Raw genomic sequence first — 17,044 nt, forward strand, 5'->3', positions numbered from 1 at the left:
CAAAGTTCCCTATAAGCGTTTGAATACTTTCGTAAACAACTGTATCTTCTATACGTACACTAATATGTTCATATATTCATGCATTGAATGTTTCATCACTTCCTATGTTCTATGTGTATTTGTAATTCGAATAACGTACAACTTTAAAAATCTGTTGTAGATTGTCGACTTTTATAATTAGTAACACAACGATATTTAAATGAACCGCGGAAGATTCCACCGTGAAGATTTGGCAATAGTGTTGTAGAATTCCGTAGTTGTCAATTCCTTGCAGAATTTTGAACGTGATCGCCCGATTGGTCGAACCATACACACTCCCACTCCGATAACATGCCGATGACGAGGTTCCACAACCAATCGGAGTGCACGTAAGGCCGAGGGTGTTTGGTATGCTCTCAGGACAGGGCAGCTTGTTCGTAGTAATTCAAGGTTTTGATCGTCTAACAATATTGTTGTGCTATCGTTGTCTGTTACAAAAGAAATAATTCGCCTTCGACGGCCGCGAAATCTTGTTGAATTTAATTTAGCCGCGCATAGAATGGCAGCAGTTTTTGATATCGAATTGCACGATGCGGACACGGTAAATAGGGACGAGTCTGATGATGATGTTATCGAGATTGGCGAGGTAATTCTCCATCTGCACACGAGCACTCCAGATTTTCTTATCGTCATTTTCTTTTCACGTACCATAACATTGTCCTATACGTTTTTCTTTTCACGTAGGAAGAATACGATGCGAATCCAAACGTGAATGAGATAACCGAGTAAGTAAGCTTGTCCTTTACGCTTCGTATATATGCATTATATATCTATCTATCGTGCCTGAAAGTTTTTCTCATGGTGCTGACAATTTTTTTTCACATTGCCTGCTAGATCGGAGGGTGTCGAAACAGTACCTATATCGGAACAGAATGTAAATCGTGGACGGGAAAGAGCTGGACCGCAGGATTTCGAACTTTGTAAAGTTATCGGGAAGGGTGGTTATGGCAAGGTCTTTCAAGTGCGTAAAATTACGGGTAATGACAGTGGGACAATTTTCGCGATGAAGGTAGGAAAATTTTGGTTTCTCCCTTTCCTGTTTATGTATTGGATATCTTATCGATGTCATACGATACGCATGGAATAATATTTTTATTAAGATATCGATCTTGTTTCGCGAAAAATTTTAATTCATTGTTTTTCTTCCACTTATATAAGTTCTTTGTCTTCCCCTGTTTTCCATGAGATTTTTGCATAATTATAATCTTTTTTTATATATGTATTTTTTTCAAGTATGAATTGCTTTGAAAGAGTAGAGTTATGATAAATAATTGAATTTGTATTTTTGAATTTTTATGAATTTTATTAAGAAAAATGTCTATTTATTGGAAATATATATCTATTCTAGAAACAGTTATGTTTAAATATAAAGTAATAGCTTATACGTAAATTGTTGTTTATTTTATGAAGTTAAAAAAAAGCTATAGTTCATATATATTGATTTTTTATTCAATATTATGTATATGTTCAGTGTTAATTTTACCTCTACTTCATTTTAAACACATTTATTTAAAAAATAGGTCCTGCGTAAAGCTTCAATTATAAGGAATCAAAAAGATACTGCACATACTAAGGCTGAAAGAAATATTTTGGAAGCTGTAAAGGTAGGTCAGAGCTCCATGTATTTTAAAAATTCAGACAATTTTTGTATATTTGCTATCTGTTAATACTGTGAGATAAAAATAATGTTTAATCAATATTCATCACATTATAATTATTTTAATACATAAATACTAATTATATTTTTAATAAACCACAATGTGAAAAATTCATTAAAATATGTATATGCTTTGTATCTGGCAGCATCCTTTCATCGTAGACCTTATGTATGCTTTTCAAACTGGTGGCAAATTGTATCTAATTCTGGAATATATGTGTGGTGGTGAACTATTTAGACACTTAAATGATGAAGGCATTTTTCTTGAAGAAACTGCTTGGTAAGTGAAACAATAACATTTTAATAATCATACTTTGATTGTGATCTAGTTTTAGAGGAAAACTAAGCAAATCTTATTTTTATAGTTTTTATCTATCCGAAATAATATTGGCCCTGCAGCATCTTCATTTACAGGGAATTATTTATAGGTATTTCAAAGTTTCTGTGCATGTCAAATTAAATAGAGTAGTTAAATGTATTTTATGATGTATCATTATTTCTATGACTTAATTGTGCTTTTAATAAATTTTCAGAGATTTAAAACCAGAAAATATATTATTAGATGCAGAGGGACACATAAAACTAACTGATTTTGGTTTATGTAAAGAACATATACAAGATGGCACTGTCACACACACATTCTGTGGTACTATAGAATATATGTAAGAAAATTTTTGTAGCTATTGATACAAATGGAATTTTGCAATCAGGTGACACTAATATTGATATATATATACTTTAATAAAAGGGCTCCAGAAATACTAACAAGAAGTGGACATGGTAAAGCAGTAGATTGGTGGAGTCTTGGAACTTTGATGTATGATATGCTCACAGGTTCAGTAAGTATTATTAGAGATATCGAAATGAATCAGCAAACTTTCTAACATTTGTATGTTCAATGTCTAGCCACCATTCACATCTGATAATAGAAAGAAGACCATTGAAAAAATTTTACGTGGTAAACTAAATCTACCACAATATCTAACGCCTGATTCCAGAGATCTCATACGAAAATTATTGAAGGTTAATTTCTTTAATTACAAAAATTGCTTTATTCTAAATTATTTAGTAACATGTAATTACATTAGAAATATTATTTAGTAAGATGTAATTTTATATTTATAGAGGCAAGTTGCACAAAGATTAGGATCTGGACCGTCTGATGCGGAACAAATAAAAAGTCATCAATTCTTCAAGCATATCAACTGGAATGACGTAATTTCTCGAAAATTAGAACCGCCTTTTCGACCAACATTGACAAGTGAGGATGATGTGTCACAGTTTGATAAAAAATTTACAACATCCGCACCAATTGATTCTCCCGCGGAATACACGTTAAGTGAATCCGCCAATAGAGTATTTCAAGTGCGTTTTCAGACATTTTCTATATCAGTACCTTTTAAAGATATTTATTTAATTATCAAACAAGTTTTTTATATTTTTTTCAGGGATTCACTTATGTGGCACCTAGTATACTAGAGGATATGTATTCACAGCCACGGGTAATAAATGCTAGAAGTCCACGTAGGGGCAATATGCGTGGTTTTTCTCCTAGAGGCACGCATTTTCATTTACATAATAATCATGTACAAAATCATAGGTAAGCGTATACATTATTATCTATGTTTATTGTAATCTACCTCATTAAAAATAATTTTTTATGTATTGCAATTCGATGACCGTGATTGTGACAATTTGTAGACACAATGGAGTTGGACATGGCAATGTAGAAGATACAGAAATGATCGAAATCGGCTAACTGCCACTTTTTTATAGTGAAAAAATGCTTAGCATTTCGGCCTAACTGCTGAATATCCATGACCAATCCTTGTGTCTCAGGGAGGGATTTTATAAAACATAGATGGAGTAGCAAAAGGATAGGTCCAATATCCAGTGCTTCATTGGATGTTCAGTAGTTAAATGTAGCTAATTTTTTTTTTTTAATCAAATCTAATTATAGTACAGGTACTAATTAAGATTATGCTTTAAGAGCAGCGACGCAGTAGTTATTTGGTAGCATGTAATAAAAAATATATATATTTATGAGTGAAGAAGCTCTTGAGACACGAAATAATCAAGAGAGAAAGAGTTTTATTTACTTATTTTGTCGTTACTAGCTATGTACTGAACGTTATAACAAGATGCATTATTCGCATACATTATAGGCAAAGTACTGCATACCTTTCATTAATCCGTTAATACGTAATCACTTTATTGTGTTTTTTGTACATATGATTAGCAGGTTGGTTGGATATTCATATACAGATATATATATATGTATAGAAAGAGAAAAAAAGATGCACATACAAACGTCATTTATGCAAAGTGCGACAGACTGAAAAATTCCAGCACTTTTAGAGATTCATAAATTATACTGTTAATACAAAAGTTTGACGTTCAACCATCCTGTAATACTTGTATATTTAAAAGTGTAATAATATTGCGGTGTACGCATGCTTAAGTGTAATTAATTCAAGAAAAAAAAAGGAAAGAAAGAAAGAACATATAAAAGACAGATAGATTTAAATAACGAAGGTTCATAGCTGCCACAACCGCTCCGCCGCTCAAAATTCTATATCCGATTGTTCATTTACAAAAATATTTTCAGCAGTAATAACGTTTCCATGGCAATAATGTAAACAATAACGCATCTGCACGATAGTCATAGAAAGAAAACGTTTACGTAATACTGCAACGGAATTGTATTTGTACAATTGAAAGTTCCTAAAGTGTGAGTTTGAAACTCTGCAACTTATATTCCAGACTTTGAACATACAAATACCATTTGTAGAAGCCCTTGTTTCTTCATTCTACGAAAGTTAATTTGAACACTTGAATGCCTTAGAGAAAAAAGGGAGGAAGTAAACTCCTGTATAGTTTTGTGTAATTAACGAAAAAATGTAACACAAAAGCAAGTTACCATGGTAACAATGTTACTGCGAAATGTTGATTTTCCGCTACCAAAACATATTTCGTATTTAATGCTCGTGTTTATATGCTGTTCAGTGTGACATTGTACTGCAATTTATTTAAATATCTATTTGTTACGGAAATATTTATATATTATCGAAAGCTAATATATTGGTTTTGACGTACACACGATACACAATAGTAAAGATTCGAAAGAGATAGTGTAAAGAATAAGTGTTTAGAGTGACTTGTTGGCCGCTCACCGAGAAACTTCAAACTACCCAAGTGTTCACAGGCCATACTATTTGGCATTACAATTTTATCTATATTTACTATAGCGAATATACACACATGGTCGAAATGTTAGAAAATTCCCACTGCGAATATTACATTTCGACTATGCATACACACAAACAAACGCATATATATATTGTGTGTATATATATATATATATTGAATGTATATATATACCGTATATATATGATTATACTATTCGCAATTGTATTGTATTACAAGAAAAGCGTGTATTCGAAGAATAATTTATAAGCTACTTTTTCTGTACGTATCGAATGATGTATTTTCGATGTTGAAGCGAGAATCTGTCTACAGAGTTGCTCGAATAAGCTGATCATCGTGTTTAATGTTTACGGATTTTTCTGTAGTAGAAAATACCAGAACAAAATGTGTAAACGATGTTGATGTTTCGTTGCATCGTTCTGTCGGATTTATAAAGTGAGGTATTAGCATTTAATTGATAACTGTAAAAAAACCAGCATTACGTCAGTAACGGCGTCACAATGTATTATCATATCTACATATATAATGTACTATAATTTTTTATGCGTTTTTTGATAAGAAAGAACATTATATAAGGTTGAAATCTCGTTTTGGAATGTATTAGAACATTTACGAAGAGAAAAACGAAACAAGATGATAACACATTTCATTACTCGTTTAAAATAAGAAACTTTGTAGGTAGATTCTACAAAATATGCTTTGCAACAACCGATTTTGGTGCTCGATACCCTTTAATTTGATTGGATTCTAAGCGGCCTGAATACCATAACTAATTTTTATACCTTAAATGAATATCGATTATCGTAGTACATACTACTGTATTTAAATCTTGTACATTACGTTCTTTCGTAGCCATTCAAAACGATTACGAAAACGAATTTAGTAGAAATTTAAGATTTATTTTTCATAATATTATTTTCAATGTAATAATAATAACAATAATAATAACGAAGAAGCGTGTTATGGTTACCCACGAAGCACAAGATATATATTAGTTAAGCGCTTAAAAAAAATAAGAAAAAAAGGAGATATCATCGAATGATGTGCAAACGAAACACTAGCCATTGGCCGGATCAAGTGATAAATGGTTTAATGCTTCCAATTAAAAGAAATATAGATTCTTCAATTGACTTATTGCTACCATGGTTTGTAATCCTCTAAATCATATATATGAATAAATATAATGATTTGTGAAATACTTTTGTCATATTATATCTCATCAATTTGTTCTTATTCTTGGAAGAAGTGGAATAAGAAATCTTTATTTTGAATTTGTTACTATTTAAACATTTCATGAGTAACACAATTGTAACATTAATTTTGCTATTATTTCATTATTATGATATTGCTACTACTGACACTTATATTTCTGGGCAAAAGATTACTTGTAATCATTATAGGTACTTAAGATTAACTTATTAACTTAAGCATAATATAACAATCGAATTAATTTTTAGAAACTTATATGTAAACTTTCTACAGTTATTTTGTTATTTATGATTAGACAGATGTTTCTACATTTATGGAAAATGCAAAACATAGTACACAAAAATACATAAGACATTTAAAATATTCAGATTGTTCAATTTTTAAATTATAAGTCAGATTAACAAGATTTTTCTAAATTAATAGAAAAAGTTCCTATTGGAATGTAACCAGTGATATTTAAACAGTAAATGTGTATAGTAAATAGTAAAATATTATTATTGTTAAAGCTAATATATAATTTTAATTTATAATTATTCTACTGAATATAACTATATATATTTATAACTATTTCTAATTATTCATTTGCTGTCAATTTATATGAAGATCATGCAAGAAAAATATGATAAGTCCATTTTTACTGATTGTTTGGATTTAAGTGACAAAAATATATATTTAATTCTAAAACCAAATGTATATATATATATATAGTTCTGACTTAGAATTGTTTGACAAGATATTGAATTTTAAACTTACTGTTCAATGAAAGACAGAAAATGTGACTTATCATGTTTTCCACCTGTGGTCTTGCTATATTTTGCAGTCAATCAAAGTACCTGGATTCTTCTGGATAGTATAGATAAATTATTATAGCTGTAATTGTAACCATTGTCAAATTAAAAGTATTAAATAATTTCAATTTAATGAAGGTAGTATGTGTTACTTCTAATTATTGATTAATTTACAAATTTTGACAGAATTCACATATTGATACCAAAAGTCAACTAATGTGTCTAGATTCCTATAGTTGATATAGGAATATAATATAGTTAATATAGGATATAGGAATAATAATAATAGGATATAGAGTATAGATAAACTATAATTGTAGTTACATGTTATATCCATTGTCAAACTGAAAGTGTTATCCCCGAACAGCTGATTGCGTTTAAAGGACGTTCAGACTAGGTACTACGTGTACCATACTAATGTCGTATTGCATATGCGTGTATGCAACGAGAATGGAGAACTAGCATCACTTGCGTGGGTGCGACCATGCGTGGTCGAAGATTCACGGACGGCCTTACGGATCGCAGATGATCCAGCTCAATCGTCGCAACATGTGCACGCGTAAATGGCATTGCCTCGAAACGCTCATCCTTCCGTCCTCGGCGAACTATGACGATCCGAAAGGCGTGAACACGCGACACACAAACGTGCGTTAAAGATCGATGGTGTACATACGTCGCAATTCTAGTCGCCGAGCATATTCGCATCGATGTTGGTCTCGAAAATCGTTGAATAAAAAAATTCGTATTAGTGATCTCTATAAAATGTCCCAAGTGTTTTTAAACATTAAACATAAATCGTTAAATCTATTGGTAGGTTAAATTAACGATTCATAATTTTATTCGAGCGTGGGTCTAGCCTGAATTTTTTAAAATACAATTTTTAAACTCGAATCTTCCCAAACGAAGTCAAACTGTAAAAAGAGAAATATAATTATTATAGTGTACACAGTGTGAAATAATGGTTCTTATTTGGTGTATATATGAAGCGTCTATTATCTGAATTAGAGGTTTGTGTTTCCTCTCTTTACTTACACTGAACTGAATTACGGCTCTAATGAAAAGAAAATAAATTGAATGCCTATTGAAATAAGCTAACTGCGCAGAAGTCGAATTACAAAAAGAGGAAGTATTTTTTTAATGAATGAAGAGTGATGGGTTTAGTATCTGAAAAGTTCTAGAGAAACTTAATTAGATATATTAAATTTAGATACCGAATATATATATAGATATCGAAAAATTTTATATTATTTTTTCTGTTTTATTTATATTATTTTCTATTTACTTTTTGTCTATTATTACCTATATTGTTATTTTATTTATATTGTTAATCAAATCAGAATTCTAGTAAAATTTGAAAAAAACAATAATGCACTAAATTGATTTAATTACGTCATAAATAAATATAAAGGCGTGCTCAGGGTGATGGTATAATTGCAAAGAAACAAGGATGATTCATCACGATAATTTGAATACAGGTTCGCGGTCTCGAATCGGTTGATCGAGTGCCAGCATCGAGAACGACGTCAGTGCCGCGGCTCACTTCCGGTCCTCTGCGCCGGTAAAACGAAATTCTAACCGAACGAACGATTATCTCGAAACTTTTCAACGAATCATTCAATACTTCGAAGCAGTTTTTTCAAATTTGAAGTAATTACAACAAGTCTTCCTTGTTTTGCGATGTATTATAATACAGGTTAGTAAAAATCTTAAACTCAATTCATAAATTTTCATTGACTACATCATCGGCTATCTATTTCGAAAGTACGATGTATCTTGATTACAAAAATTGTGAATTTTGAAATCTTGAAATTTTACTTCATTAATTTAACCGAAAAATAGGCATTAAAAAATTTATAATTTTAGGTTTTTATTAAGGTTAGATTACTATTAAAGTTACATTTTTATTAAACTTTAGATTTTTATTACTTTATGAATGATTATCTTATTTTATTATTTAATAATTATTTTACAATCAATTGTTGTTCTCTTTTTTAAAATTTTAATACCATAATAGGAATTGAGTATAGAAGAAGGTGTAATAATAAAGTATTTGTTGAAACGTATAGTGTAATTGGTGCAGAAGCTCGTTGATCTTCTCAACCGTTGTAATCAAATAATTGCTGTCGAAGATGGTACGCGTTGCACGTTTGTCCCACACGAAAGAAGAAGCGTCAAAGGTAAGTTAATTAATGGAAGCGGAACTAAGATGAAGATTCGTGGAAAACGGAGGACAGCCTAGTGTATATGTTGTTTGCCTAAGAATGGTGAATACATTTGCAGCATACTGCGTTAGTCATAGATATTTCAGACGCAAACGGAAATAGAACCGATGCCAAAACGTGTCGCACGTTTTCGATTCAATTTTTAATCGAAGTTAATTACGTTTACATTAATTTTCTGTTATACAATCCTTGATAATAATAACTGTCAGCGAAAAATAAAGGAGACAAAATGTAATGCATTGCTATGTATTTGCATATGTTAATGCACTGCAATAAAAAAATTATGATTAATTGAGAAAAAATTAGCAGGTTTGAATAAACTTGGATATAATATATCTTCACTTATGTATTATCTAGTTCGCGCCATTCATTATTCATTCATTCCATTTTTCATTAAAACAGTGTCCAATTATATTACTAGTAGCATTATCATAAATTTTACCGATATATAATCTACTATTACTATTTTCGTTATAACCACTGAACTCTTGATTCACCATTACTCTATGTAATTTTACACACTGAATTATACGATAACTGATGAATAATACGAATAAAAAAGTTTCTTTTTAAGATTATAGAATCAGTTTAAGATTATTAAAATGAATTTTTAATAATATTCCTATGATCTTCCGATGATTGCCGATTTATAGTTTTGTACTGATTTATATTTTTGTTCTAATCACTGTCACGAGAAAACGCACTTTGCGTACACTTAAGTAAAAAAATTCTTGGCGCGAATAGAGTGTAATCTAATTCTAAGAAATTCACCACTCGAGCTACTTTGGGTTCACTACGACATACAGAACACGAGGATTCCTAAATTCCTGTAATACCAACATTCCAATCGCGTCAGGTCTCCAAAATTTTCTCATTACAATAAACAATTAAAATGTTTACAAAATCATTAGATAAAACTTCTACACAAAGGGAAACATAAAGCAAATGAGATATTAAACACGGTAAACTTTGGTACAAATTAGACGATAACTTCCTTATGCACATAAAAATATAATATGAAATCTAATGAATCTAAAATCCAAACAATCAATCGGATAACTGATATTTTACTGTATTCGACGGTCCAGAAAACATAAATGAGACATTAAACACAGTAAGTTTTAATATAAATTATATGACAACTTCATCGATGTGCACATTAAAATATAACATAAAGTCTAATCATTATCATTAATTCAGACTTCATATTCGTTTATCTTCACTCATACTCTTCAGAGCGACTTCCATCACTTTCTACTTCGAAGAGGCGAGAGAACACGCGGTAGTTCATCGAGAAGAACCGTGGACGTCCGCGTTCGACAATTTTCGGATCCACCCTAAAAGCGTGTTTCGTCGACACGAAGCCGAGGATGACTCTCGTCGGATATTTCAGTCCACTGTTAGCGCGGTGCAGCGCGCATTAATACGTATGTAAGCTCGTATCGTGTGGCTGTATATTCGCTGGTTCGTTTCGCTCGCTCGCTCGTGGCCGTGCTGTCTATTATTAGTCGACAGTCATCAGAGTCGGCTGTATCAACGCGCGGTCGAACGACAACGCGGAAAAAGCTGGAAGAAAATTCGACGAGAAAACGCGAGAAAACCGCGTGATTTTTCGCATGTCACGTGTCAATTGATAGACGGCCAGTAGTTACTGCTCGTGTTGCCGGCAAGTTCGCCGTTCCCGCAGTCACTGCCACCCTACCGCGACAAGGATATCCATCCGACGCTCTCTCGACGCCCTTGGAAACGATGATGATTCTCACACGCTTTCCACTGTGAGTTTCCCCTGTTTGTTTCGGTACTGCGTCTTTTCGTCCACCGAAACGACATGTACAATCAGAGTCTCTTTGTTGCAAGCACGTTTTCTTTTTTAATCTACACGTTTTGAGAAGTAGAGAACATTCTGAAGTGTTTCTAGAGATTGCTTTATTTCCGAGGCAGAATCGTATTCTTCTATGTTCTCGATTTTATTATAATTATTTATGTATAGGAATTAGATATTTGAATGAATTAGGTAATAAATATAATGCGAAGAAATTCTTTAGAATAATTGCTGTTTTTATATTTAATCTGTATGTTAATTTATTGAGAATATTTTGTGATAGATTTTGAGAGTTACATTTGTTTGAACATTTGTTAGAATAAATTGTTTACAAGTTGGGATTAACCATCACTATAGTTCGTTTGCCTCTAATTAAATTTTCATAGGGGATAAAAAACGATATAGCAATGCATAGATATAATGGTATCGACAGGATTAGAAAAATTTTAATATAAAGTACGGCTGTCCTTCTATTATTAGAGAAATCAATTTAGAACGCTATATACAGTTGTCTGTAAACAATCATTGTCACGTTCTTTTGCACAGCTACTTGAAATTAATTTGTTGTTTAATCTTGCAGATGAGGGATGCGGTTCCACAGAAAGGAACTAACAATAATAATCATAGCAGTAATAATAACAATAATAACAACAACAATAATAACGTAACCACGTTAAAAAGTAAACCTTCCTTGGAAATTTATCGTCCTCCAGGTTCATATTTTACAGTTTTTATTTTATTATATCACCTTTTAAATATCATTTTATTTTTAAGAAAATCAAAGAATTTTTCTAAGCTTTGACATATTTTTTTAGGAGGAAGAACGGAAGGAACTACGGCGAACACGACTAATCCACGATTAAACGTGCATGCCAAGGAGTTCACTATGAAGCAGAACGATTCGCATCCTTCTAAGTGAGTATAAACTACTTATGGAATACCTAAGACTAGGTCGACGTATCGAGAATGCTTGAAGAATGTGTAGAAAGCCAAGACGAATTTCTTGCAAGTAGATTTATTATTAAAGCAATTTCTAGAGAAAAGATCAATTAAAAGATATCCATTAGAAATAGATTTTATCTTGACATAAAGAAAATAATAAATTGTAATCTGATTATTAAATATTGACATTTTATCTAAAAAGAAAGAAAAGATACGTGTATTGTGTATGTTTTAAACAAAATACCTTTCTAATAGAGAAGTAAAAAGAGTTGAAAGTAATTTCGAAACCAGATTCATTTTTCGAAGCGTCTTGCGAAATCTAAATATTGTAGATTAGTATTCGGATCAACGTTCGAAGTGAAAGATAGAGTGCAGGATTGTTTCAGCGTGTTGTAATGGCATTTTGATAATACTTATAATGTTAAACGATATTACGTCAGAAATATAGACAAGTGTTACACTGTCTTATTGCGACCTATGTGTGCTTAATAAAAAAAAAACAATAATTTCAGTTCAGCGTTTTGCTATCTATTTAAATGATCGGCGATTAATGATCTTGATTCAGGTCTCGGACAAATGCTTCAGAGCGATCTCCGTATTATTTGCAACACAGCAAGTCGAGTGGCAACGTGCATCGGTATCTTTATGCTCAGCAGCAACAACAAATACAACATACCTTTCAGCAACATCATCATCAGACATCTCGTCACTCTCAGAGCGGTCACCATTCGACGGGATCTGCATTACGACAGTCACATCCGCTCGATACCTCAGCATCAAGTGGAAATATATTACATGTAATGGAAGTATATTACATGTAATCATCTATTTATAAAATTATATCAATCATCGATTGATAGAACATGGATAAGATATAAAAAAAAAAAAAGAAAATACTCAAAATATTAGAAGAGATATGAAAGAAATGAAGTTATATAAAAATAAATACCTATTAGCAAAGGTGAAATGAAAAATATTAGAAAAACAGAATACTACGGAAGACGACAAGTATTAAGCATTTATTTTTCAGTATTTTCTTGTTATAAAAAGATTAATTTTAATATAGATGTAATGTATTATTCAAAATCATTTTATTTTATATTATGATCTAAGCTGTTTAGCTTTGCGTGTTTTAAAACCTGTGAAAAACCTTGTAGAATGGAATGCAAGCGCGCGTAGGATGAACGTGAAAGTATCGCGTACTAAATACATTTTGTAAAACAGGGCTCGGGTAGGGTCCACTTCAACGTAGATCAAAACGATGTCAAAGCGAATGCAGCAAAACCTGCTAGGCTCACAAAATCGTTATCCTTTGTTTCTACTTATGGACTGAAACGATCGAAAAGCTTGAATGCAGCCGACGTGTTGGCCGCGAAGGCGGTGAATATTTCAGACGCGTCTGAATTGGGAAAATTTCCACCTGTGATTCAGGACACGCTTCTGAGAGCTATAGAAGGTAACGATAAATATTAAATATAATAACTTTATGTTTTGAAGGCGAGGGACAATATTTGTTAATTACAATTTAGACACTGGTTAATTATAATTTCTTTTTATTTAGATCCAAATCTATTAAATGCTCGAACTCTAATGGAACTCGTGCGACATATACTGGAGAGGGTGGTCGAGAACCGAAAGTATGCTGAACCAGCAGCGAAGATTTGCATCACTATTATAGAGGTTATTATTCGTTGAATTATAATTTAATATTAGAATGTGTACAGTGTCGAGCATATAAATTGGAACATTCTGTTTTCATAATTTGCGTGAAATATTTATTATTTATATCTCTATTATTATTATGTCGTGAAACGATAAAATTATGAAAAAAAATCATGATGGAATATTTTGTGATGCAGAAAGAAACAAAGGAAACTTTTTTGGAATCCTTATTAAACACGTGTCAGCAATGGTATCAAGACCGAGTTAAGATACTCTACGACGGCTCCAACTATCATCGTTACTCCGCCTTCATGACGTTTTTGAACGAGATGTATTGTCAGGTAGAACCAATTTGTCTCGTAAAACAATCTGTGATAAATACTTGACTCATCGAAGTCTATAATACAATGGGATGATCTTTAAGTGATCGTGCAATTGATAATTATGTTCTGCAATACTACCTATGTCGAACCAAACTTACTTTTTGCCATATCGTGACTCAAAATGATTGGCGCACACACATACCTATGTATCCTCGTACATATGCATGATTTCGGTTACAGCTAAAACGGAGGCAACTTCAGTTAAAGACACAACAGGAGGGCGTTCCTCCCGGACGTGTTCTTCTCACACTGCTTTGGAAGTGTTGCCAAGATTGCTTACAGCCTCCAGTTGTAAATTCTTTGGCTGAGGTAGGTTCAACATAACACCAATACAAATATTAGATCGATGCGTATGAATTCTTGCTTTTTTATATAAAACTCTAAGATCTATGTAACTTCCTTGAAACATCATATTATATTTACTCAAAATAATTTATATACGATTTAGCGTACTTCCTCAATAGATTAATTATGTATAGAAAATCTTTAGATGAAGTTGTTACAGATTCTTTATTTACAGATTTTTTAAAAATAATTCTTACATTAAAAAATTGTCTAGAAAAATAAATTTCATGTTTCGAATGTAAGTACATATGAAGTAAGATTCGTAATAATGTAGATCAGTTCATTATTGTTTTTTATAAAGAATCATCATTATACTTTTTCATAAAAACGTATTAAAGATATAACTGAATTTTGAAATTAAATTAATGTTTAATCATATGAATTGTGATTATGAAATTAAAGGGACAACACTTTTAAAAGTTGAAATATATAATTAAATAGATTCTCAAAATCTTGCCTTACATGACATGTAATTACATACTTATGGAATGACCTACGACATATATTAGATTTACATTAACATAGTTATACTAAATAAAATGACAAGAAAGTAATTATTTCTTTTCGTGTTAAAGACTGACTGTCTGTTCTTCATCCTAACCTGCATCGGTAAAGACCTGGACACTGAATTACCTGCCCAGTTGCAGCAATTGCTTGGAAGTTTAAGAGACGCTTTTCTCGCGGAAGATACAATACTACCTTCAGTCAGGAAGACCCTTTTACAACTGATCGAACTTCACGCCGCGCATTGGCAGCTCCCAGCACCGGCAGTCGTTTATTATTATCCTGGATCGACCTCGAAATGATGTTCTCGCCCTCTTGATCCTTCCGTCCGTTCGTTGGTTTTCTGTGTGGATACGTGTAGACTTGTAACGTGCGTGTGAGTCCGTTAACAGAATTACTTGTAATTGAACACATGCAAACTGTATGGACCACGTGAATAAAAAGGAAACGAATGCTGTCAGTGGAGGCTGCAGGGCGTAAGAAGCTATTTGAAGGTGACAGCCTGGAGCAACGTCGTTCGTTTATTGGTTTTACATGTCCCATTATCATGGAAATATTAATTTATGGATAGTGGCATAGCTTTTGAATGTTGGTTGTTTTTTTAAAACAATTATATCGCTTAAATTTATTAGAGGATCTTACAATTAAAGGAGAAGTTGGGATATTGTGAGACGCTATAATATTTGATATTATAGATTCATTTTCAATATTTAGTTCGTATAGTAACTTATGCAATGTTGATAACCCTCTAATAATTTTAAGTCCTATTAACCATTTGCGCTAGAATAATGTGTTATGCACATCACTACTTAAATATCTTAAATGGGAAAAGGATATACATAACACGTTGTTCGATTTTTCTCTATTTATATTTCAAAATTGAAATTCACAACGAAAATAATGTTATCAATCAATCGTATTACAACCATATTACGTGCACACATTATAAGATTTTATACTAAGTACTAGCTCGCTGTCGATTGTTATGGTTGGCTGTGTTAAGAACGTCTATCGATCAATTACCAGTGCAAGTGGTTAAGAACATTAGTTTATTTACACGATTGTAACGTAGCGTCTTGAATGCGTAATAAATGGTTCCAAATTGCAACTAGGAACCAAATTGCTGTCTGTGACGCGTTCTTGCAAAATCTTTGTTAATGTTCAGGCGATTATAGATGGCTAATGCGTCAGCTTTGCAAGATGCGAATGACCGTGATCTCGTTGTTGCCACAAAGAATGATTGTGCCTCGTGCGATTTTGCAAAAAATGATTTACGATGATCGGTATTGCGCTTCTCTGTGAGAGATGTTGCAATTCGCGGTCGATGATATTCACAGTCGTTTTGTTCGAACGAATTCTTGGATGTCCATAATCCAACGACGCGACGATAGACGCGTTTTCTAACGGTTCGAATTAGAAATTACTGCGTTAGTAAGTCAATGGGTTAGGAAATCAGGGTCAGTCGAAACCAGTGCGTTGTTTATCCGAATTATCCCGCGAACATCGCAAGATCTGAGGGATTCAAAGGACAGGTTAAGGTTCACGGTTGAACGGGGACCTTAAGAATTAGGCATGTATATGCGTAACGAAGCGACGAATGATTTTACGGGGCCGATATTTGCAGAGAGTACGTCATCTTTGGAGAAACGAAGAACATGGATGATCACGATCTTTGATAGACATATTCTATTTCGAATTTTCCTCAACTTTTTCCGTGAATACGATGCTATACACGAAGTACCTTAAAAAAAGTAAAAATGAAGAATAAGAAGAGACGAATCGAATCAAAAAATGATAAAAATTACCGTCGAACTTGTCGAACGATACAATTTACAAAAAACGACCCTTACGTGGAACGATCTGAACGTTTGCGATAATGATGATCGTTATATAGTTTTCTGTTCTTAAGCTTGTGGAGTAAATGATGAATAAAAAAATGTAAAATGTTATTGTACCTAACGGTGTGTCCTGGGTGCATTAAAATTCGAAATCGAATGATTTTGTTTCTGTACATATTACACAATATCGATCACACGACACTTGAGCAAAGTAGCGCATGTGAATTACTTAAATTAAAATACAGGTGCACGATTCTTTTTTGTTTCAACTCGTTAATCGCTTTTCAGCCTTGTTTGTATAGTAATGACGGTTTTAATTTCAGGTAGTAGAACAAAGGATATACTGAACGGTAGACACGAAGACATGTATTTCTCTGTGCGATTGCGTATAATTTGAAGACTATTGGTAAACGGTCTGTGATTCAT

The 17,044-nt window shown here is 32.4% G+C and overlaps 2 protein-coding genes and 1 long non-coding RNA gene across 4 annotated transcripts; 2 read left to right on the plus strand and 1 right to left on the minus strand.

Annotated features, from left to right (window-relative positions):
* Positions 1 to 112: 112 nt before the first annotated feature.
* LOC126865144 (ribosomal protein S6 kinase beta-1-like) lies at positions 113 to 6,099 on the plus strand. Its single transcript, XM_050617313.1, has 12 exons — positions 113 to 625; positions 724 to 764; positions 874 to 1,048; positions 1,560 to 1,643; positions 1,843 to 1,976; positions 2,062 to 2,124; positions 2,230 to 2,358; positions 2,445 to 2,535; positions 2,603 to 2,719; positions 2,822 to 3,061; positions 3,145 to 3,296; positions 3,398 to 6,099. The coding sequence occupies exons 1-12, from the start codon at positions 539 to 541 to the stop codon at positions 3,453 to 3,455; spliced, it is 1,371 nt and encodes a 456-aa protein (XP_050473270.1). The 5' UTR covers positions 113 to 538; the 3' UTR covers positions 3,456 to 6,099.
* Positions 6,100 to 7,193: 1,094 nt separating this feature from the next.
* Positions 7,194 to 8,369, minus strand: LOC126865162 (uncharacterized). Its single transcript, XR_007689453.1, has 2 exons — positions 7,933 to 8,369; positions 7,194 to 7,811 (listed from the first exon to the last, which is right to left on the minus strand). It is a non-coding gene; the product is annotated as an uncharacterized LOC126865162 (long non-coding RNA).
* Positions 7,760 to 16,887, plus strand: LOC126865145 (CBP80/20-dependent translation initiation factor). 2 transcript variants are annotated; one of them, XM_050617314.1, is made up of 11 exons: positions 7,760 to 7,907; positions 8,376 to 8,593; positions 8,967 to 9,077; positions 11,525 to 11,657; positions 11,760 to 11,859; positions 12,452 to 12,683; positions 13,111 to 13,342; positions 13,448 to 13,566; positions 13,746 to 13,889; positions 14,112 to 14,240; positions 14,852 to 16,887. In XM_050617314.1, the coding sequence occupies exons 3-11, from the start codon at positions 9,030 to 9,032 to the stop codon at positions 15,080 to 15,082; spliced, it is 1,368 nt and encodes a 455-aa protein (XP_050473271.1). In that variant the 5' UTR covers positions 7,760 to 7,907; positions 8,376 to 8,593; positions 8,967 to 9,029; the 3' UTR covers positions 15,083 to 16,887. The 2 variants fall into 2 exon arrangements, with proteins under 2 accessions (XP_050473271.1, XP_050473272.1); XM_050617315.1 differs by lacking the exons at positions 7,760 to 7,907; positions 8,376 to 8,593; positions 8,967 to 9,077 and adding an exon at positions 10,630 to 10,897 and having other exon boundaries at positions 14,852 to 16,729.
* The last annotated feature ends 157 nt before the right edge of the window (positions 16,888 to 17,044 follow it).

This window comes from Bombus huntii, chromosome 4 (genome assembly GCF_024542735.1).
Source record: "Bombus huntii isolate Logan2020A chromosome 4, iyBomHunt1.1, whole genome shotgun sequence".
Classification (NCBI taxonomy): Eukaryota; Metazoa; Arthropoda; class Insecta; order Hymenoptera; family Apidae; genus Bombus; species Bombus huntii.

Coding starts and splice junctions, on each gene's coding strand:
- LOC126865144 (XM_050617313.1), top strand. CDS start 539: ATGGCAGCAGTTTTTGATATCGAATTGCACGATGCGGACACGGTAAAT. Junction 1,049..1,559: donor GGACAATTTTCGCGATGAAG/GTAGGAAAATTT, acceptor TTTAAAAAATAG/GTCCTGCGTAAAGCTTCAAT. Junction 2,720..2,821: donor TCATACGAAAATTATTGAAG/GTTAATTTCTTT, acceptor TTATATTTATAG/AGGCAAGTTGCACAAAGATT.
- LOC126865145 (XM_050617314.1), top strand. CDS start 9,030: ATGGTACGCGTTGCACGTTTGTCCCACACGAAAGAAGAAGCGTCAAAG. Junction 11,658..11,759: donor GGAAATTTATCGTCCTCCAG/GTTCATATTTTA, acceptor ATATTTTTTTAG/GAGGAAGAACGGAAGGAACT. Junction 14,241..14,851: donor TTGTAAATTCTTTGGCTGAG/GTAGGTTCAACA, acceptor TTCGTGTTAAAG/ACTGACTGTCTGTTCTTCAT.